Source organism: Ciconia boyciana, chromosome 5 (genome assembly GCF_034638445.1).
Source record: "Ciconia boyciana chromosome 5, ASM3463844v1, whole genome shotgun sequence".
Classification (NCBI taxonomy): domain Eukaryota; kingdom Metazoa; phylum Chordata; class Aves; order Ciconiiformes; family Ciconiidae; genus Ciconia; species Ciconia boyciana.
This window is the reverse complement of record NC_132938.1, coordinates 65,921,306-65,942,433: the sequence shown is the minus strand read 5'-3', so window position 1 is coordinate 65,942,433 and position 21,128 is coordinate 65,921,306. Positions and strand designations below refer to the sequence as shown.

Genomic DNA, 21,128 nt, shown 5'->3' with positions numbered 1-21,128 from the left:
CGCCTCCAGCCCACCGGCTTTTCCCCTCCCATGGACACGCCCCCCCCGAACCGCCGCTCTCTGATTGGTTGCTGCGCCCCTGGGAGGAGGGGCCGGGCGCGGGGCCGGTCGGGCGGTTGGCGGCCGCCGCTCCTCGCGCCCCGGTTGCGGTCGGGCCTCGGCGATCGCGGTCCCGCGTGTCACGGAGCCCCGCGCGGCGAGGGGAGCCTGGGGCCCGGCCGGGGCGGGCCGGCGGCGCGGGGAGGGCCGCGGCGAGGGGGTGGTTCCTGCCGGGCAGAGGCCCGTGACTGACAGGACGAGCGGTGCGTGCTCCGCCGGGCCGCGGGCTGCTGGTAAATCAACAACCCACATCCTCGTCAAAAGAGATTCAAGTTCAGTCTGGCAATCAAAGGACTTTCAGAACAGCGATGAATCCGTTTCTGGATCTCCTCCTGTTTTTGGCTACGCTCATTTACTCCTACTTAGAGGCTTTTGTGAAGCTTTTTGTCCCTGCGAAGAGAAAGTCTGTCAGTGGAGAGCTCGTTCTCATCACGGGTGCTGGCCACGGTGTAGGGAGAGCAACGGCCTTCGAGTTCGCCAAGCGTCAAAGCAGACTGGTTCTGTGGGACATCAATAAGGTAACAGTACCATTCATGACTTGACTCGTCAATCTCTGAGGCCGCTGGGTTTTTAATAGCGTAAGAAGGGCTGCATACAACCTGCATCCACATCACCTCCTTCCACGTCCGCTCCCATCGGCTCACGGTCAGCTCACTGACTGGGACGCTGAGCGCCAGTAGAGGGTTTGGCCCCACTTGCACCAGGGGACGTAGGTGTCTGGGTTACTCGGTGCTAATCAGCGAGGTAGCATGCGCAGCACGTCAAAGAGTACCTGCGAGAGGGAACGCAGTGGTTGGCAAGCTGCTGTTGGAACCACTGCCTAGGCTGGCAGAAAAAGGCACGCTGAGACCAGAAGCCTGTTTCTACAGAGAAGCAGGTTTACCTTCTGCTCGCTGTGTCTCTAGCCTCAGATATTTTGTGTATGTTGCTGGAAGATGTGTCTCTTTATTCGTATTGACGGGCATCACTGCGTTGAGCTGTGTGTAACTGCCCTCTGGCACAGTTACGGTGTAGATGGCACCTTGCTAAATGTTTACACTAGCCCAAACTCTTTATTTGAGCTAAATTGACTAGAATGCAAAAAGACCTTGGCAAGCAGAGGATAGACGGATACAAACATGCAGAATGTCGTTCAGTAGGCAAAGTACTGTGCGTAGGAGTGATCGGCTGTACAGAGGGGGTGAGTGGCTGTGCAGCAGTGCGCGGGCAAGGTTTCTGACACAGTGGAGCAGAAACTGCAGAGGAGTTCATCGTGTCATCCTGAAGCTGCAAAAAAACTAGCCCACCACAAAGAAACAAACAAACAAACAAAAAAAAAAACCAAGGCAAGCCTAGCCTAAGGGGATGTATAAATAGGGAGGATATTGTTGAATATTTTCAGTGTCTGTTTGTGCTACCCATTACAGCTAAGGCCAGACTCTGGAGGGGTGGGAGGAGGCATGGCACCAGTCTCCCGATGTCTAAAGGGCTGCTGCCAAGTTGAGTGTTGTCCATGTTCACTGGAATGGGGGACAAAGGAATAAACTTAGTAGCGAGTGAGACCTGGCTTTGGTGCTGGGAAATATGTTGTAAGGGTGGGTGTAAGCAGGCACTGAAATACAACACCAAAGGCGGTGGTGGATCCCAAATGTTTTGGGAGTATGCTTCTCCAATCCAGCTGCCTTGACAAAGGCCTCATTCCTGGGGGCCATCAGCCTTAAGCAGCAGCTGAGGCTGAGGGGAGCTGCCCAGCCACCCACCCCAGGGACCTGCACAGCTTCTGTCAAGTGCTGAGCTGCCCCAGGCCATTTGTGAACTGGGGCTTTTCACGGCACAGGTCCCCGTTGGCATGGCTTTCTGGCACCTGGGGACAAGGCTACAGGCAAAGTCCCTTCTGCCCTCACTGAGTGGGCTGATACAAGGACTTAGGGGAGCTTCTGTTCTGTATGTGTCAAATGCTGTTCTCATAAGAAACGTCTCTCTACATTGTGCACTTTGGAGCATACCTCTCTTCTCACATCCGGTCTGTGAATACAGAAACGCATAGGGCTGCTTTTCATATCTCGAGGGCGTCAGCTGGGCCTGTGTTTTAAGAGTTCTGCTTACAGTCGTGGTGTCTGCCTGCTGTGCTGTGAAAGTCACTGAGTGCCCCCTTTCTGCAGCCTAGCTACGTGTGCTTTACCAAGGCAAACTCACTCGTGGTGCCACATTCCCTTTCTGGCAGTCGCTCTACGCAGGTTCGAAATTTGAGGTCGGAATACCAGTCCTCCCACAGACCCTGGCTACAGCTCTTTCCCTGGGTAGCCATGCACTGTTCAGGGGCTTGGCAATGATTATGCAATCAAAAGACATCTTCAGCCTCTAACTGGTCTGCTGCGGTGCCCGAGCAGCAACATGTGGGCAGGGTACAGTTGTGCACACACGTCTTTCTTTTCTGCCTGTTACAGCATGGTGTTGAGGACACGGCAGCAGAATGCGAAAGGCTGGGAGCCACTGTTCAAGCCTTCGTGGTGGACTGCAGCAAAAGGGAGGAAATCTACAGTGCCGCAGAGAAGGTAGGGGAGCAGGGGCACGGCCAAGGGCTTACCCAAACGTGCTCCGTTTTCAGGAAAGTCAGGAAAACAAGAGAAGAGGTATTGTACGCAAACCATGCAAGCCCTTGGAATCTCCCCACTTCTTGCTGCTTTCTGTACCGAGAGTGAAGTAGCACTTCTGAGATCGCAGCCGGTCTCATCCTCTTTTGTGAGGGTCTGGCATATCACGCCTCATTGCCAAGTTTGCTCTTTAGACTTCCAGCCCCTGAAGGAACTTCTGCCTTGTAGTTTCCTGAACAGCACACAGACAACGCTGGGGACATTTGAAACATTTTATTGTAAAGCATATGGGCCAGCTGGCTCAAAACACTCTCTACGTCCATAGTCCCAGCTGTGACTACACAGAGCATACTGTGTCTGTGGGCAATGTGTGGAAGACTCTGAATACTGGCAGTAATTAAGGGAGAAGCATCAGGTCTAAACGAGATTTCACGGTACTACCGCACAGTTCCTACCACATCTGGAAATGTGGCGCGATCTTCCTCTCCCTAAAAGAAACAGCGTTAAGAATTAAATTAATTGTCGCTCATCTTCCACAGCCTTGCATTTTTCTGATAACGAATGACATGCACCCTTCTGGTTTTTTCTGTCCAAAAGGTGAAAAAGGAAATTGGGGACATCTCCATCCTGGTGAATAACGCTGGTGTGATTACAGCTGCTGACCTGCTCTCGACTCAGGACCACCAGGTTGAAAGAATGTTTGAAGTCAACATTCTTGCTCACATCTGGGTAAGGACCACTACCGCCTGCATACCTACGTTTTTGGGAGCGTTGCTGAGGAGGCATGTTTAGACTAACAAGTATTTTCAGCTACCAGTGAATTACAGAAGCGTCTTTTGGACGTGTCTAGCACAGGGGCACCCAGCTAGACTGACCGTTGGGAAACTTGATTAACCTCTTGCTGATCTGAGCCTGGCCCAGTTTTTTCATTCCCTCTTTTCTCTGCGTGAGCTAGCCAGCGACAGCCTCATCTGCAGCAAGGGTTGGTCTCTGTCAGAGGTGTATTAGGGTTCCTCTTTGCATTGGCCAGTTTGGGCACCCGCAGCTGAGTGCCAAGACCCTGCAGGTAGAAGATACACAGCTGAAAAATACAAAGCAATGTTTTTATCAGCTGACCCACACAAAAGGCAGCCAGCACCTGGCCGGAATGGCCAGGCAGGCACAGGTTGGGCAGAGCAGGGGAGGGCCAGCCCTGCAGCTCCCAGCACAGCCCGGCCGCAGGACACAGCGAGGCCTGGCCCCTCCCTGACTTGCACCCACCAGCCCGGCCAATCTCCCCGGGCACTCTTCCCCTCGCGGTTTGTACCTCTGCGTCACTGCCTTGCCTCCTGGCTCCTTGAGCTACTTCCAAACTTGTCTCCCATCAATCCTGCCACTCCTCATGATTTGTACCTCTCTCATCTCTCTGTGGACTTTCTCACAGCTTTCTCCCAGCAGTCTGAGTCGAGGTGACGCAGCTGGGCCCTATCAGAGCTGGGCCTTGGGTCCTTGGCATGCCAGCAGCTGACTCCTGGGGTAGGGCAGCTGCCAGCAGGGGTTACAGAGTGGGAGGGTCTCAGCTGTTAAGGGCTCGTTGTTTGCAGCAGCAGCAGCAAAGAGATGCTACAGATTGACGAGCATTTTATTGTACATGCTGGGGTGAGACACTGGCAGCATTGGCGCTGACACCTGAAACCTAAAAAGCAGCATAGGAAAGATGTGAGAATCAGCTCCTGTTTATAGCCGACTTCCTGAAACATTCCCGTTTGGAAAATAGGTTGCCAGTTGTACCAGCTGAATGGTGAACGGGTATCTCTGTGGCTCTCAGAATCTGAGGTGCTGTGCAGCATGTAGCATTAGCGATAGCATTACTCGCTTAATCAATGATAGTCAGGGTCAGTGCTGAATATGCCTAAGAAAACATTGTTCTTTCCCCCCTTTCCTCCCCCCCACATTTTTGCCTCTTGGTTTAAATGACTTTCAAGACCACAAGAGCTTTTCTGCCAACCATGATGAACAACAACCACGGTCACATTGTCACGGTGGCTTCGGCAGCAGGTCATTTTGTGACTTCTTTCATGGTGGCTTATTGGTAAGTGATTTTACAATCAGCTCTCTTCATTTTTTTATTTTTAATTGCATCTTCTCCATCAGCAAGCACAGAGTAACCAAAATAATCCTCCCACTGAATACGGTACGTCCAAAGGACAGTGCTAAGGAGGAAAAAAGCACAACAGCCAGCACTTAAGGATGCCTGGAGGTTCCCGCTGATTTGCTTATTAGCTCTGACTGAATTAGCAGCAATGCTTGTGTGAAGGAATAGTCACGTGACACATCAACTAATGAAAGCTTCTCCTTTTTTCTCTCCCTCAGCAATCCAGACTTTTCCTTAGCAAAAAAGGTATCCTCTTCCCTTCTCAGTCTTAGAAAGTAGCACTCCTACGAGTTGTTGTAGTGATGTCAAGTAAAACCCTAATGAGTAGCTTTTGATCTTTCTACCACTGTGGCAGTGACTGTAGTGTATAGAAATACTTCTGCCATCATGAGATAAAATTGCTGTTCTACTTGAAACACGTCTAGAAAATCACGGCGCGTGAACAGAAAAACTGTTAGATTGCATATTGCCATTCTGTGTCAGATCTAGCCCTCTATAATAGCAGCTCCAGGCAGAGCAATCTTCCCCTGGGAACACTCTGTCTTAGAGAGTCACTCACTCTTGGCAATGTGAGAACTCCCCAGCCAAGGATTTTACTGGGATTATGCTGTCCAAATCAATAGCAGTCAATAAACTGATTCTCTGGTTCTACTTTCTTTGGAGTTGATTTATACTCCTGACCTGCACCAATTTCTGTGGCAGTATGTTCCTCAATTTTGCATGCATAATGCTCATCTATTTCAAACCTCACACGCAAATGTCACAGGACACTCCTGTGTGGCACAAGAAACAGTAGAGGGTTGTTCTCCATTTCTACCCTGCCCGTCCATCTTAATTTTACAGACTCAGGCTGAACTCCTTCAAAGAATCTTCTCACACGGGGCAAGCGGGAAGTCCATCGATTGATGCACGTTCATTATAATTTTCTAAGAACTCCTGACATTTGTCTGTCTGTTCACCACTAAGGCAACTTTTTCTGAAAGACACCCGCTCTGCATGCCACAATTACTCCCCCAAGCAGCAATGTCTAATCCAGCGCTACACTCTGGCACAGGGAAAGTTAGAATTAGTCTCTGCCCTGCCTCTCAGCTGGATTACTTTTTTTTTTTTTTGCCTCCTAGTCAGTACTGTGTGATCTTTTAGGCCATTTCCCTTTGTAGAAAGTTAGAAATAGTATTTCTGCCTTCTCATTTGTGCTTTTTCCCCTCCTGCAGTTCAAGCAAGTTTGCTGCAGTTGGATTTCACAAAGCTCTGACAGAGGAGCTGTCTACCCTGGGAAAGGACGGCATAAAAACTACGTGTCTTTGTCCGGTTTTTATAAACACTGGATTTGTCAAAAACCCCAGTACAAGGTAACTATCAAAACTCTGCCTTCCTGTCCTTCCTTCTTTGCATCAAGGCGCTACCTATTAGCCCCAGCTTTAGGCCTTGTATTCCAACTGACTATATAAAAACAGTACGTACAATTGGCTAAAGAAAATCTGCAGTGTCACTTAACCCACATAATAGTTGCATTTGAATTACCCAAGTTTGTGCATATGTGAAGCATCCTACATCAGCGAGTACTACCCCTGTTTTACCACCGTAGCTCTTACATGTATGCTTTCCTGTGTAGGCTTGGAAAGATTTTGGAGATTGAAGAAGTTGTAGAGGCCCTGATGGAAGGAATACTGACCAACCAGAAAATGGTTTTTGTTCCATCACACCTAAGCATTGCTTTACTTTCTGAAATGTAAGTAGCAAAAGAAAAAAAAAAGGGGTGAGACGGGGAAAAACATATTAATACTAACTACCTGAGTGTACAACCCTCAAACTTGTAACATCTGATTAAAGATTAAGTTTTATTTTATGAGGAACTGCATTTTGCACTCATGGTAGTAAAAGATATGGTTTGGCAGCATAGAGAAACCCTGGAATGACAGCTTGACACCAGAAGTTCACATTCAACCAGATTCATTTATTTTGTATTATCTTCAGTGTTTGACATCACTATAATCAGTTATTTATCAGTCCAGATTTGACATCAATATGCCTATAGTAAATAGATAATATGTAACTGTCTGCAAGAGTATTTTTTAAACAACCACCCATCTGAAATATTTTAGTATGAGAACAACACATAACAAGGTAATGAAATAGCAGTGGTTCTTTCTAATGACAACAGCAGACATCATACACAAAGACTGAGTCCTCTCATAGGTCCTTGTGATTGACTTTCTGCAGCTAACTGTTCTCAGTGGAGAACTCAACTGCTCTACAGGCTGATAGGGAAGGAGAGGGAGAACAAGATAACACTTCTTCACAGATCACCACTTCCCTTGGGCTTGTGAACAACAGTTTCTCTCTGAACCAGCAGCCCCAGCATAGTTCCAGAAAGAGCTGAGGACCTGCTGCTTATTAGTGTTTGTTTCTTCATGTCAACACCAAAGACTGAGGTCACAGAGGTTGGGAAGGTTGCTTCAAAAGGGCTTTACTGCTTCTCTCTGCCATGTAAAGCAAGATTTGTCCTCTCACATGTCTTTAATATCCAGTGTAGCTGCTCTGCTGAGGAGGCATTTTTACCAGAGCTCAGGTTCCAAATCTGGAATTAACATCAGAACAACTAAGTTAACTTTGCAGTTAACTTCTATTGTATTTCATTAAACACTTGGTAATATCTTGTTTGCAAAACTTGACACCAGACAGTAGGAAAAAACTTTTAAGTCTTTTTGCATCTCCAAGAGCTGCATGCTGACAGTGTAAGTCTGCAGAAGCATAGACAAGTCAAACCAAATGCTGTCAAAGTTCTTAGGATAACTTTACTTTTTTTGTCCTAATTTGGGGCGTGGGGACACAAAGGGACATGACTTATAAGAGAAGAAATCCTAGGTGAGGAAACTGCACTTCAGTTTTAACATCTCATCCTTCCATAGGCCTGCTGCTTTTCAGAGCATAAAACACTCAATATGCACATATCTCTCCAATATTGAACCTTCTTAGATCCTGCAGCAATATTACAACCCAAATACTGCCCAGTAGATACCTGGCCTTGGAACTGTCATAAAAGGAAATGGGTGGCACTGGAGTTAAAACTAGACAGAGACTGATGAGGGCTGTGCATTCTTTGGAAATTTATGCCTGGTTTAAGTCTTAGTCCATGTGTGTGCATGCTTCTGCTCCCACACCAGCTCTTCCCTCACCTGCAGTGCCACTTTTCCCCATAATTTAAGTTTCTTATCATACATTTAATGTCATGTTATTATCTCTTTCAGGTTGTTTCCAGAACGTGCCTTGGCTGTTCTGAAAAAGCTGACCAATGCCAAGTTTGATGCAGTCATTGGGCAGAGAAGCACCCAGTGAAAAACAAAAATTGATTCTAAATTCCCAGTGGCACTAGTGAAAACAGAACATGTGCTGAGCATAGTTCAGCTGGTTTGATTCAGAGCAGAACTAAGACAGATGCTTCCAGGCCACCATTTCTCCAAGCAGACCTAAGGGTTTATCCCAAACCTGCAGCAGGGACATACCTGCATAACATGGAGAGTTAACAAAGCAGAAATGCATCTCTAGAAGTCTAAAGGGCTGCTTTGGCTGTACATCACATCACCTCTATCTCCTAGTGCTGAGGCAGACAGGAATTCCTGCAAAGCCCATCTTTGGGACAGCACAGCTGCCTACTTGAATGCAGAGGGATTGCCTGAGAATATGTTAATCTGGACTCGTCCCTGAGCAAAGGTATCTTGCAAGAACCAACTTATAGAGGAGGTGGCTGGCCCATTTCACCTCAAGTTATCCTTTTAAATTTAAAAAAATGTGCTCTAATGAACAGTTTTGTGTGCTTTTGTAGTGAGTACCTGAAATAGTACAGGCTTATATGTAATATAATACCTAATTGCATCGATTATCAATTATACATTAGCACCATCAACACTCCTTATTCCAAATAAATACAGTTCTCTAACCCAAAGGTGTGTCTCAGCAATGAAAATGGTAACCAGATCCAAGCAAGGAGAGCGGAGCAGGTGCCACAACAGTGAAAGGGTCAGCCAGAGTCTGCCGACCACCAGGCCAGGGACGAGGGATGTCCCTGGTCACACCAGGAAGCCACATCAGGATCAGTGAGGTACAGGGCCAGGCATGGCACGCCAACAGAGCAGCCCATGCAAGGGCCAGGGCTGAGGCCAGGGCTTAAATGTGGGTGCCAGGCCAGGGGGCAGAGGGTGAATGGGGGAAGGCTCCAGATGAGCCTTCTCACAGCTCCTCATCACAAGCTAGCAGCCTGCTCTGATGGGACCCACCTTGACCAGGAGGTTAAACCCCCAAAGGTCTTTGGCCTGTGGTACAAGAGAACAGCACCCGATGAAACACAGGTCAAAGACCTCTTCAGAGCACAGATTATCTTTCCACCTACTTGTGCAACTCCCGACTGTGCCAGGCACTTGCTGGCTCGCAGCCATCCGAGGGAGGCCTGAACACGCTGCCACCTTTGGCACAGCCAGAAATGAGTGGCTACCAGTAGAATCCATCCCGCTCACCTGAGCATTTCATGTTGTTCTGGAAACTGAGGTTCTTCAGAAAAGGGAGAGCCCTCTTCATCCAGCTCCTCCTGCTCTTAGGTGGCAACAGGTAGAAGTTTGCACTGCTGGCAGCACAAATGGTTGCTAAATGACACAAAAATGGTTTCCTTTTTGTTCCTGTAACATTCACATAACAGGACACTCAGAGCGTGTCAAAGCACAAGTTCCCAGCTTGGGAACTACAGTGCAAGATTGCTGTAGCCAGGAAAGGAAAAGAAAGAAGGGGTTTGCAAAATTCAGGGCATCAAAAAAAAAGTTCAAAGCCAGTTAAAGAGTATTAGACATGGGTTGTATTTAAAACCAAGACCCTCCAAACCCCAAAACATTTGAGAAACATGCTTTGAGTCCTGAAGGATAACGGAGGACAATTTGCATGCATGTTCAGTGAGTTACTTTGTAAGTCTGTTTTCCCCGCCTCAGAGGCATCTCCCAAATCTGAGAACAGTGATTTAATGTCTTGTGTCTACTCTGAAAGAAGTTCTTTGTTTTGTGCTGCTTGTGCTTCTATTTGAGCTACGTATTCAGCTCTTGCTAAGAGGACAGGCCTGGCACAACTGAGAGCCACTTGCTCTTCTCCACGTTGCCTGAGACTGCAAGTCTTCTGCTTGGCATAAACAGATGCAAAAGCAAGGATTTAAACCTTCATCTCCTGAACACCAGTGACAGAATTGAACCATCAAGCCTTCTGGGCTCCTCAGTTCTCTTCCTGGCCACAACAGACAACTGAAGCTTATCCCAAAGTCTGGTCATTATGGGTGCCTAGCAGGAGCCTATGCAAGCAAGCTTCATATAGCCACCTACAGCTAAGTCCCAAATTTGAAGAATGATACCTCACACTCTGGCTTAGAACTCGTTATGAGTCAGGTTAGCGACTCTGGCCTCGTGCTCTGCCTCCCTCTGAGGCGTCTCTTGGAGTCGGTGCTTCTCTGCCCTCCCTGCCTCCTCTGTCTCAGCCACAGCACTGACTGGAGCCCCATGCCAGGAAAATGACAGCACTGCTGAGCTGTGCAATTAGGGTCTGGCCCAAACACCGATGTGTTAATTAAGAACAGAATGAAGTTCCAAGAAGAAAGTAGGAAGAGCCTAGCTCTGAATCTCTCTGCTGGAGCCATCTCCTACAGACAAGATGTGCAACGGTGCAGCCAAACCACCAGGACAAAAAAAATCCTTTTCAACAACTCTAATCTTAACTGGAGACTGATTTTCGTCAGAGGACAGATGTTCATGCAACCTTAACTCTTCTCCAAGCAGCTCAAATATATCGTTAAGTAAAATTAGGAACATGACCTGGATACATCTAGTTTTCTAATTGAAAAGCAAAGGAGTAAGGTCAGCAATCCTTTTCAAGTAAGACCATGCAGTTACATTGTTAGAGCTGGATGAACCACCTGAAACTATTTGTCTCCCATTTCCTATTAGCATTCCTGTTCTGGTTAAAGTTGTGGATGCTCCATTACACACAAGCAAGTCCAAGTGCGTTGTGCAGTTTAGAATCAGTTAGATAAGGATGACCCAATTCATACAGTCAATGCCATTTTCCAAAGGACATGAGGAAACTAAGAAGCCATAGCATAAGATGCTATGGGTCTGGGTATGGATAACTAATTAAAAGACAGAATAAGAGGTAACAGCTAGCCAAGAGATCACCTGTGGAGTGCCACAAGTGGAAAGGACTTGTGCCATTCAGCTTCCATTAAGTGACCTGGAAGAAGAAGGTAGGGGACAAAGCCTCCTGACAACACACAGGTATGCAAAGGAAGGAAGAACTTGAGACTCACCATGAAGAAAACTGCTCAAGGACCTCATGAGACTGAGTGACTGGGCAGTCACGCAGCAGGATTCGAGACAGAATTACAATAAAAAGTTTAGGGGACCCTCAAGATGTTTTTGCCAGTAACTGGATGAGCAATTTTATTGCCACTTCTGTCCCCCTTCCACCTGCAGCAAACGACAAACAAGAACATGCTTTGCTGCTGGTTGACACAAGGCCTGGGAGAGGAACTGCAGTGCGACTATGCTGTCACCTATGTGGAGGCAAACAAAGCAGAGATAGAACAGTCACGGGGGGACCGATGAATGCCATCCAGCAAGATCGCAACAAAGGCAAAACACTGAGCTTTTTGCACACCTCCACCAACTGCATTCTCCTCAGCCAAAAGGGCAGAAACGACATAAGAGCCACATTTCTGTAGCTGCGCTGAGGGGCGGGCGGCGCTGGAGAGCACACCGGGCAGGCTGGGCGGACAGCGCAACAGTGAAAGAAAACACGGCGACTGCCCGAGCGAAACCGGTCACCGTCGCCGCACGCAGGGCGCCGGCGAGGAGTACCATCGACGCCGCCACCGACCGCACCTCGGCAGGAGCAACCCCCGCCTCAGCTCCATAGGGCCGGGCCCGGCCGCGGACCCAGGCCTGCGATGCGGGCGCTGGACCGGCTGGGCGAGGCAGCCCGCTCCCAGCTACCGCCCCCTCCCCGAGCCCGGGCAGGGACCCGCCGGGGCCCCCGAGCGCCGCCCGCTACCGGCCGGGCCGGGCCGGGCCGGGCCGGGCCGGGCCGCGCTACCCCTCCCGCCCGAGGGCCGCCGCTGCCAACGGCCCCCTTTACAAGCTCGCCTCTCATTGGGCGGAGGGCCACCAATCGAGAGCGCCTCCAGCCCACCGGCTTTTCCCCTCCCATGGGCACGCCCCCCCGAACCGCCGCTCTCTGATTGGTTGCTGCGCCCCTGGGAGGAGGGGCCGGGCGCGGGGCCGGTCGGGCGGTTGGCGGCCGCCGCTCCTCGCGCCCCGGTTGCGGTCGGGCCTCGGCGATCGCGGTCCCGCGTGTCACGGAGCCCCGCGCGGCGAGGGGAGCCTGGGGCCCGGCCGGGGCGGGCCGGCGGCGCGGGGAGGGCCGCGGCGAGGGGGTGGTTCCTGCCGGGCAGAGGCCCGTGACTGACAGGACGAGCGGTGCGTGCTCCGCCGGGCCGCGGGCTGCTGGTAAATCAACAACCCACATCCTCGTCAAAAGAGATTCAAGTTCAGTCTGGCAATCAAAGGACTTTCAGAACAGCGATGAATCCGTTTCTGGATCTCCTCCTGTTTTTGGCTACGCTCATTTACTCCTACTTAGAGGCTTTTGTGAAGCTTTTTGTCCCTGCGAAGAGAAAGTCTGTCAGTGGAGAGCTCGTTCTCATCACGGGTGCTGGCCACGGTGTAGGGAGAGCAACGGCCTTCGAGTTCGCCAAGCGTCAAAGCAGACTGGTTCTGTGGGACATCAATAAGGTAACAGTACCATTCATGACTTGACTCGTCAATCTCTGAGGCCGCTGGGTTTTTAATAGCGTAAGAAGGGCTGCATACAACCTGCATCCACATCACCTCCTTCCACGTCCGCTCCCATCGGCTCACGGTCAGCTCACTGACTGGGACGCTGAGCGCCAGTAGAGGGTTTGGCCCCACTTGCACCAGGGGACGTAGGTGTCTGGGTTACTCGGTGCTAATCAGCGAGGTAGCATGCGCAGCACGTCAAAGAGTACCTGTGAGAGGGAACGCAGTGGTTGGCAAGCTGCTGTTGGAACCACTGCCTAGGCTGGCAGAAAAAGGCACGCTGAGACCAGAAGCCTGTTTCTACAGAGAAGCAGGTTTACCTTCTGCTCGCTGTGTCTCTAGCCTCAGATATTTTGTGTATGTTGCTGGAAGATGTGTCTCTTTATTCGTATTGACGGGCATCACTGCGTTGAGCTGTGTGTAACTGCCCTCTGGCACAGTTACGGTGTAGATGGCACCTTGCTAAATGTTTACACTAGCCCAAACTCTTTATTTGAGCTAAATTGACTAGAATGCAAAAAGACCTTGGCAAGCAGAGGATAGACGGATACAAACATGCAGAATGTCGTTCAGTAGGCAAAGTACTGTGCGTAGGAGTGATCGGCTGTACAGAGGGGGTGAGTGGCCGTGCAGCAGTGCGCGGGCAAGGTTTCTGACACAGTGGAGCAGAAACTGCAGAGGAGTTCATCGTGTCATCCTGAAGCTGCAAAAAAAACTAGCCCACCACAAAGAAACAAACAAACAAACAAAAAAAAAAAAAACCAAGGCAAGCCTAGCCTAAGGGGATGTATAAATAGGGAGGATATTGTTGAATATTTTCAGTGTCTGTTTGTGCTACCCATTACAGCTAAGGCCAGACTCTGGAGGGGTGGGAGGAGGCATGGCACCAGTCTCCTGATGTCTAAAGGGCTGCTGCCAAGTTGAGTGTTGTCCATGTTCACTGGAATGGGGGACAAAGGAATAAACTTAGTAGCGAGTGAGACCTGGCTTTGGTGCTGGGAAATATGTTGTAAGGGTGGGTGTAAGCAGGCACTGAAATACAACACCAAAGGCGGTGGTGGATCCCAAATGTTTTGGGAGTATGCTTCTCCAGTCCAGCTGCCTTGACAAAGGCCTCATTCCTGGGGGCCATCAGCCTTAAGCAGCAGCTGAGGCTGAGGGGAGCTGCCCAGCCACCCACCCCAGGGACCTGCACAGCTTCTGTCAAGTGCTGAGCTGCCCCAGGCCATTTGTGAACTGGGGCTTTTCACGGCACAGGTCCCCGTTGGCATGGCTTTCTGGCACCTGGGGACAAGGCTACAGGCAAAGTCCCTTCTGCCCTCACTGAGTGGGCTGATACAAGGACTTAGGGGAGCTTCTGTTCTGTATGTGTCAAATGCTGTTCTCATAAGAAACGTCTCTCTACATTGTGCACTTTGGAGCATACCTCTCTTCTCACATCCGGTCTGTGAATACAGAAACGCATAGGGCTGCTTTTCATATCTCGAGGGCGTCAGCTGGGCCTGTGTTTTAAGAGTTCTGCTTACAGTCGTGGTGTCTGCCTGCTGTGCTGTGAAAGTCACTGAGTGCCCCCTTTCTGCAGCCTAGCTACGTGTGCTTTACCAAGGCAAACTCACTCGTGGTGCCACATTCCCTTTCTGGCAGTCGCTCTACGCAGGTTCGAAATTTGAGGTCAGAATACCAGTCCTCCCACAGACCCCGGCTACAGCTCTTTCCCTGGGTAGCCATGCACTGTTCAGGGGCTTGGCAATGATTATGCAATCAAAAGACATCTTCAGCCTCTAACTGGTCTGCTGCGGTGCCCGAGCAGCAACATGTGGGCAGGGTACAGTTGTGCACACACGTCTTTCTTTTCTGCCTGTTACAGCATGGTGTTGAGGACACGGCAGCAGAATGCGAAAGGCTGGGAGCCACTGTTCAAGCCTTCGTGGTGGACTGCAGCAAAAGGGAGGAAATCTACAGTGCCGCAGAGAAGGTAGGGGAGCAGGGGCACGGCCAAGGGCTTACCCAAACGTGCTCCGTTTTCAGGAAAGTCAGGAAAACAAGAGAAGAGGTATTGTACGCAAACCATGCAAGCCCTTGGAATCTCCCCACTTCTTGCTGCTTTCTGTACCGAGAGTGAAGTAGCACTTCTGAGATCGCAGCCGGTCTCATCCTCTTTTGTGAGGGTCTGGCATATCACGCCTCATTGCCAAGTTTGCTCTTTAGACTTCCAGCCCCTGAAGGAACTTCTGCCTTGTAGTTTCCTGAACAGCACACAGACAACGCTGAGGACATTTGAAACATTTTATTGTAAAGCATATGGGCCAGCTGGCTCAAAACACTCTCTACGTCCATAGTCCCAGCTGTGACTACACAGAGCATACTGTGTCTGTGGGCAATGTGTGGAAGACTCTGAATACTGGCAGTAATTAAGGGAGAAGCATCAGGTCTAAACGAGATTTCACGGTACTACCGCACAGTTCCTACCACATCTGGAAATGTGGCGCGATCTTCCTCTCCCTAAAAGAAACAGCGTTAAGAATTAAATTAATTGTCGCTCATCTTCCACAGCCTTGCATTTTTCTGATAACGAATGACATGCACCCTTCTGGTTTTTTTCTGTCCAAAAGGTGAAAAAGGAAATTGGGGACATCTCCATCCTGGTGAATAACGCTGGTGTGATTACAGCTGCTGACCTGCTCTCGACTCAGGACCACCAGGTTGAAAGAATGTTTGAAGTCAACATTCTTGCTCACATCTGGGTAAGGACCACTACCGCCTGCATACCTACGTTTTTTTGGGAGCGTTGCTGAGGAGGCATGTTTAGACTAACAAGTATTTTCAGCTACCAGTGAATTACAGAAGCGTCTTTTGGACGTGTCTAGCACAGGGGCACCCAGCTAGACTGACCGTTGGGAAACTTGATTAACCTCTTGCTGATCTGAGCCTGGCCCAGTTTTTTCATTCCCTCTTTTCTCTGCGTGAGCTAGCCAGCGACAGCCTCATCTGCAGCAAGGGTTGGTCTCTGTCAGAGGTGTATTAGGGTTCCTCTTTGCATTGGCCAGTTTGGGCACCCGCAGCTGAGTGCCAAGACCCTGCAGGTAGAAGATACACAGCTGAAAAATACAAAGCAATGTTTTTATCAGCTGACCCACACAAAAGGCAGCCAGCACCTGGCCGGAATGGCCAGGCAGGCACAGGTTGGGCAGAGCAGGGGAGGGCCAGCCCTGCAGCTCCCAGCACAGCCCGGCCGCAGGACACAGCGAGGCCTGGCCCCTCCCTGACTTGCACCCACCAGCCCGGCCAATCTCCCCGGGCACTCTTCCCCTCGCGGTTTGTACCTCTGCGTCACTGCCTTGCCTCCTGGCTCCTTGAGCTACTTCCAAACCTGTCTCCCATCAATCCTGCCACTCCTCATGATTTGTACCTCTCTCATCTCTCTGTGGACTTTCTCACAGCTTTCTCCCAGCAGTCTGAGTCGAGGTGACGCAGCTGGGCCCTATCAGAGCTGGGCCTTGGGTCCTTGGCATGCCAGCAGCTGACTCCTGGGGTAGGGCAGCTGCCAGCAGGGGTTACAGAGTGGGAGGGTCTCAGCTGTTAAGGGCTCGTTGTTTGCAGCAGCAGCAGCAAAGAGATGCTACAGATTGACGAGCATTTTATTGTACGTGCTGGGGTGAGACACTGGCAGCATTGGCGCTGACACCTGAAACCTAAAAAGCAGCATAGGAAAGATGTGAGAATCAGCTCCTGTTTATAGCCGACTTCCTGAAACATTCCCGTTTGGAAAATAGGTTGCCAGTTGTACCAGCTGAATGGTGAACGGGTATCTCTGTGGCTCTCAGAATCTGAGGTGCTGTGCAGCATGTAGCATTAGCGATAGCATTACTCGCTTAATCAATGATAGTCAGGGTCAGTGCTGAATATGCCTAAGAAAACATTGTTCTTTCCCCCCTTTCCTCCCCCCCACATTTTTGCCTCTTGGTTTAAATGACTTTCAAGACCACAAGAGCTTTTCTGCCAACCATGATGAACAACAACCACGGTCACATTGTCACGGTGGCTTCGGCAGCAGGTCATTTTGTGACTTCTTTCATGGTGGCTTATTGGTAAGTGATTTTACAATCAGCTCTCTTCATTTTTTATTTTTAATTGCATCTTCTCCATCAGCAAGCACAGAGTAACCAAAATAATCCTCCCACTGAATACGGTACGTCCAAAGGACAGTGCTAAGGAGGAAAAAAGCACAACAGCCAGCACTTAAGGATGCCTGGAGGTTCCCGCTGATTTGCTTATTAGCTCTGACTGAATTAGCAGCAATGCTTGTGTGAAGGAATAGTCACGTGACACATCAACTAATGAAAGCTTCTCCTTTTTTCTCTCCCTCAGCAATCCAGACTTTTCCTTAGCAAAAAAGGTATCCTCTTCCCTTCTCAGTCTTAGAAAGTAGCACTCCTACGAGTTGTTGTAGTGATGTCAAGTAAAACCCTAATGAGTAGCTTTTGATCTTTCTACCACTGTGGCAGTGACTGTAGTGTATAGAAATACTTCTGCCATCATGAGATAAAATTGCTGTTCTACTTGAAACACATCTAGAAAATCACGGCGTGTGAACAGAAAAACTGTTAGATTGCATATTGCCATTCTGTGTCAGATCTAGCCCTCTATAATAGCAGCTCCAGGCAGAGCAATCTTCCCCTGGGAACACTCTGTCTTAGAGAGTCACTCACTCTTGGCAATGTGAGAACTCCCCAGCCAAGGATTTTACTGGGATTATGCTGTCCAAATCAATAGCAGTCAATAAACTGATTCTCTGGTTCTACTTTCTTTGGAGTTGATTTATACTCCTGACCTGCACCAATTTCTGTGGCAGTATGTTCCTCAATTTTGCATGCATAATGCTCATCTATTTCAAACCTCACACGCAAATGTCACAGGACACTCCTGTGTGGCACAAGAAACAGTAGAGGGTTGTTCTCCATTTCTACCCTGCCCGTCCATCTTAATTTTACAGACTCAGGCTGAATTCCTTCAAAGAATCTTCTCACACGGGGCAAGCGGGAAGTCCATCGATTGATGCACGTTCATTATAATTTTCTAAGAACTCCTGACATTTGTCTGTCTGTTCACCACTAAGGCAACTTTTTCTGAAAGACACCCGCTCTGCATGCCACAATTACTCCCCAAGCAGCAATGTCTCATCCAGCGCTACACTCTGGCACAGGGAAAGTTAGAATTAGTCTCTGCCCTGCCTCTCAGCTGGATTACTTTTTTTTTTTTTGCCTCCTAGTCAGTACTGTGTGATCTTTTAGGCCATTTCCCTTTGTAGAAAGTTAGAAATAGTATTTCTGCCTTCTCATTTGTGCTTTTTCCCCTCCTGCAGTTCAAGCAAGTTTGCTGCAGTTGGATTTCACAAAGCTCTGACAGAGGAGCTGTCTACCCTGGGAAAGGACGGCATAAAAACTACGTGTCTTTGTCCGGTTTTTATAAACACTGGATTTGTCAAAAACCCCAGTACAAGGTAACTATCAAAACTCTGCCTTCCTGTCCTTCCTTCTTTGCATCAAGGCGCTACCTATTAGCCCCAGCTTTAGGCCTTGTATTCCAACTGACTATATAAAAACAGTACGTACAATTGGCTAAAGAAAATCTGCAGTGTCACTTAACCCACTTAATAGTTGCATTTGAATTACCCAAGTTTGTGCATATGTGAAGCATCCTACATCAGCGAGTACTACCCCTGTTTTACCACCGTAGCTCTTACATGTATGCTTTCCTGTGTAGGCTTGGAAAGATTTTGGAGATTGAAGAAGTTGTAGAGGCCCTGATGGAAGGAATACTGACCAACCAGAAAATGGTTTTTGTTCCATCAAATCAACGCGTTGCTCTACTTCTTGAAAGGTAAGTAGAAAAAAAAAACCCAAACAAACAAAACCCCCTGCCACGTGTCAAATATAACTACCTGAGTGTACAACCCTCAAACTTGTAACATCTGATTTAAGATTAAGTTTTATTTTTGAACACATCACAAGGTAACCAAATAGTGTGGTTCTTTCTAATGACAACAGCAGACATCATCCACAGAAAAATGTTCTTGAGTCCTCTCATAGGTCATTATGATCCACTTTCTGCAGCTAACTGTTCTCAGTGGAGAACTCAACCGCTCTACAGGCTGATAGGGAAGGAGAGGGAGAACAAGATAACACTTCTTCACAGATCACCACTTCCCTTTTGCCTGCAAACAACACTTTCTCTGAAACAGCAGCCTCAGAGAAGTTCCAGACAGAGCTGAGGACCTGCTGCTTGGTAGTATTTGTTTCTTCGTGCCAACACCAAAGATTTTGGTCACAGAGGCTGGGAAGGTTGCTTCAAAAGGGCTTTACTGCTTCTCTCTGCCATGTAAGGCAAGATTTGTCCTCTCATATGTCTTTAATATCCAGTGTAGCTGCTCTGCTGAGGAGATGTTTTCATCAGAACTCGGTTCCAAACCTAGAATTAACATCAGAACAACAAATTAAGTTTTCAGTTTACTTCTACAGTATCTCATTAAGCACTTGGTAATTTTTTGTTTGTGAAAGCCAGCAAACTTGGGTCTAACCCCAAATTTTTTTTTATGAGGAGGTGTAAAGATGTTTGGGGTTCCTTCCCCCAGGAATTCCCCAAATTAACCAGATAGGGTTTTGAAAGCAAAGAGAAAGCAAATGCACATCTGTGTTCAATATTAAAACTTCCTGGTTCCTGCAGCAATATTACAACCCAAATACTGCCCAGTAGATACCTGGCCTTGGAACTGTCATAAAAGGAGATGGGTGGCACTGGAGTTAAAACTAGACAGAGACTGATGAGGGCTGTGCATTCTTTGGAAATTTATGCCTGGTTTAAGTCTTACTCTCAGTCCACGTGTGTGCACGCATTCTTCTCCGAGACCAGCTCTTCCCTCACCTGCAGTGCCACTTTTCCCATAATTTAAGTTTCTTATCATACATTTAATGTCATGTTATTATCTCTTTCAGGTTGTTTCCAGAACGTGCCTTGGCTGTTCTGAAAAAGCTGACCGATGTCAAGTTTGATGCAGTCATTGGGCAGAGAAGCACCCAGTGAAAAACAAAAATTGATTCTAAATTCCCAGTGGCACTAGTGAAAACAGAACATGTGCTGAGCATAGTTCAGCTGGTTTGATTCAGAGCAGAACTAAGACAGATGCTTCCAGGCCACCATTTCTCCAAGCAGACCTAAGGGTTTATCCCAAACCTGCAGCAGGGACATACCTGCATAACATGGAGAGTTAACAAAGCAGAAATGCATCTCTAGAAGTCTAAAGGGCTGCTTTGGCTGTACATCACATCACCTCTATCTCCCAGTGCTGAGGCAGACAGGAATTCCTGCAAAGCCCATCTTTGGGACAGCACAGCTGCCTACTTGAATGCAGAGGGATTGCCTGAGAATATGTTAATCTGGACTCGTCCCTGAGCAAAGGTATCTTGCAAGAACCAATTTATAGAGGAGGTGGGTGGCCTGTTTGACCTCAATTTATGTTTTTAATTTTAAAAAATGCTGTAATGCACAGTGAATTTCATGTGCTTTTGTAGTGAGTACCTGAAATAGTACAGGCTTATATGTAATATAATACCTAATTACATCGATTATCAGTTATACATTAGCACCATCAACATGCCTTATTCCAAATAAATACAGTTCTCTAACCCAAAGGTGTCTCTCGGCAGTGAAAGTCATAACCAGGTCCTAGAGGTGCATTTAAGGTACAGTATCAATAACACACCCTTTCCCCATATCATTTCTCACACTGCTCATCTGCAATTCCCAGACACCTTTAACACACCGTCCTGTGAAAACTGCAGTATTTCTCTACAAATTACCGGCTGCCCTCCTGCATTTCATGCATGCTAGAGAATGTGATTTATTACATGAGAACACAGACCAAGTTGGACTATTTTTCTCATTACATTACAAGGCAAATAATCCAATCTAATGAAAATTCTGCAGTCTGTCTGCTTCAGTATTCATAAGTCAGACTCGTGTATTGAAGAAAAGAGCAAGGTTATGCTGAGCCAGAAAAGCCTTCATTCATGTGCAGCGGGCGAGTTTAAGTTGAAGTCCACAGAGCTGCTGCACCTATGTACAATGCAAGAGAAGGCCGGAAGTCCTGGAAACTCCTGAATATGTCTTCATTTTGACTAACACACACATTCATCACAGTACAAAGTTACACACATACAGACACCAGATAACATATGTGCCTCCACATACCTCTCTTCCTTCCTTCTCTTCAAACACATGTGCACCAGACTGAGGGTTTATGTATTCCACTCCTCTGAAATGCTGCCTCGCTAACTGGAGAAGATGCTGCAGCAACGACATCCCTGTGTGATCCTGGGCTTTACCTTCCCAACCCTGCTCTGCCCCTTCCAGGAGCAGGGGAGCAGCAGAGCAGGGATTCTTATCAGGAGGAGACACAACAGG

At 48.4% G+C, this 21,128-nt stretch overlaps 2 protein-coding genes and 1 long non-coding RNA gene across 6 annotated transcripts; 2 read left to right on the top strand and 1 right to left on the bottom strand.

Annotated features, from left to right (window-relative positions):
• The first annotated feature begins 1 nt into the window (after position 1).
• Positions 2 to 8,754, top strand: LOC140652484 (estradiol 17-beta-dehydrogenase 11-like). The gene is made up of 7 exons (XM_072863349.1): positions 2 to 617; positions 2,526 to 2,633; positions 3,270 to 3,401; positions 4,637 to 4,743; positions 6,021 to 6,158; positions 6,422 to 6,538; positions 8,058 to 8,754. The coding sequence occupies exons 1-7, from the start codon at positions 408 to 410 to the stop codon at positions 8,143 to 8,145; spliced, it is 900 nt and encodes a 299-aa protein (XP_072719450.1). The 5' UTR covers positions 2 to 407; the 3' UTR covers positions 8,146 to 8,754.
• On the bottom strand, positions 6,751 to 11,956 carry LOC140652485 (uncharacterized). Of its 4 annotated transcripts, none has more exons than XR_012042826.1 (3): positions 11,141 to 11,956; positions 9,321 to 9,479; positions 6,751 to 7,387 (listed from the first exon to the last, which is right to left on the bottom strand). It is a non-coding gene; the product is annotated as an uncharacterized lncRNA (long non-coding RNA). The 4 variants fall into 4 exon arrangements; XR_012042829.1 differs by having other exon boundaries at positions 9,321 to 9,446; XR_012042827.1 differs by having other exon boundaries at positions 9,321 to 11,386; positions 11,491 to 11,956.
• Positions 11,957 to 12,078: 122 nt separating this feature from the next.
• LOC140652483 (estradiol 17-beta-dehydrogenase 11-like) lies at positions 12,079 to 20,350 on the top strand. The gene is made up of 7 exons (XM_072863348.1): positions 12,079 to 12,623; positions 14,536 to 14,643; positions 15,281 to 15,412; positions 16,650 to 16,756; positions 18,031 to 18,168; positions 18,432 to 18,548; positions 19,661 to 20,350. The coding sequence occupies exons 1-7, from the start codon at positions 12,414 to 12,416 to the stop codon at positions 19,746 to 19,748; spliced, it is 900 nt and encodes a 299-aa protein (XP_072719449.1). The 5' UTR covers positions 12,079 to 12,413; the 3' UTR covers positions 19,749 to 20,350.
• Positions 20,351 to 21,128: the final 778 nt, after the last annotated feature.

Coding starts and splice junctions, on each gene's coding strand:
- LOC140652484 (XM_072863349.1), top strand. CDS start 408: ATGAATCCGTTTCTGGATCTCCTCCTGTTTTTGGCTACGCTCATTTAC. Junction 6,159..6,421: donor GTCAAAAACCCCAGTACAAG/GTAACTATCAAA, acceptor TTTCCTGTGTAG/GCTTGGAAAGATTTTGGAGA. Junction 6,539..8,057: donor ATTGCTTTACTTTCTGAAAT/GTAAGTAGCAAA, acceptor TATCTCTTTCAG/GTTGTTTCCAGAACGTGCCT.
- LOC140652483 (XM_072863348.1), top strand. CDS start 12,414: ATGAATCCGTTTCTGGATCTCCTCCTGTTTTTGGCTACGCTCATTTAC. Junction 16,757..18,030: donor TCTTTCATGGTGGCTTATTG/GTAAGTGATTTT, acceptor CCCCTCCTGCAG/TTCAAGCAAGTTTGCTGCAG. Junction 18,169..18,431: donor GTCAAAAACCCCAGTACAAG/GTAACTATCAAA, acceptor TTTCCTGTGTAG/GCTTGGAAAGATTTTGGAGA.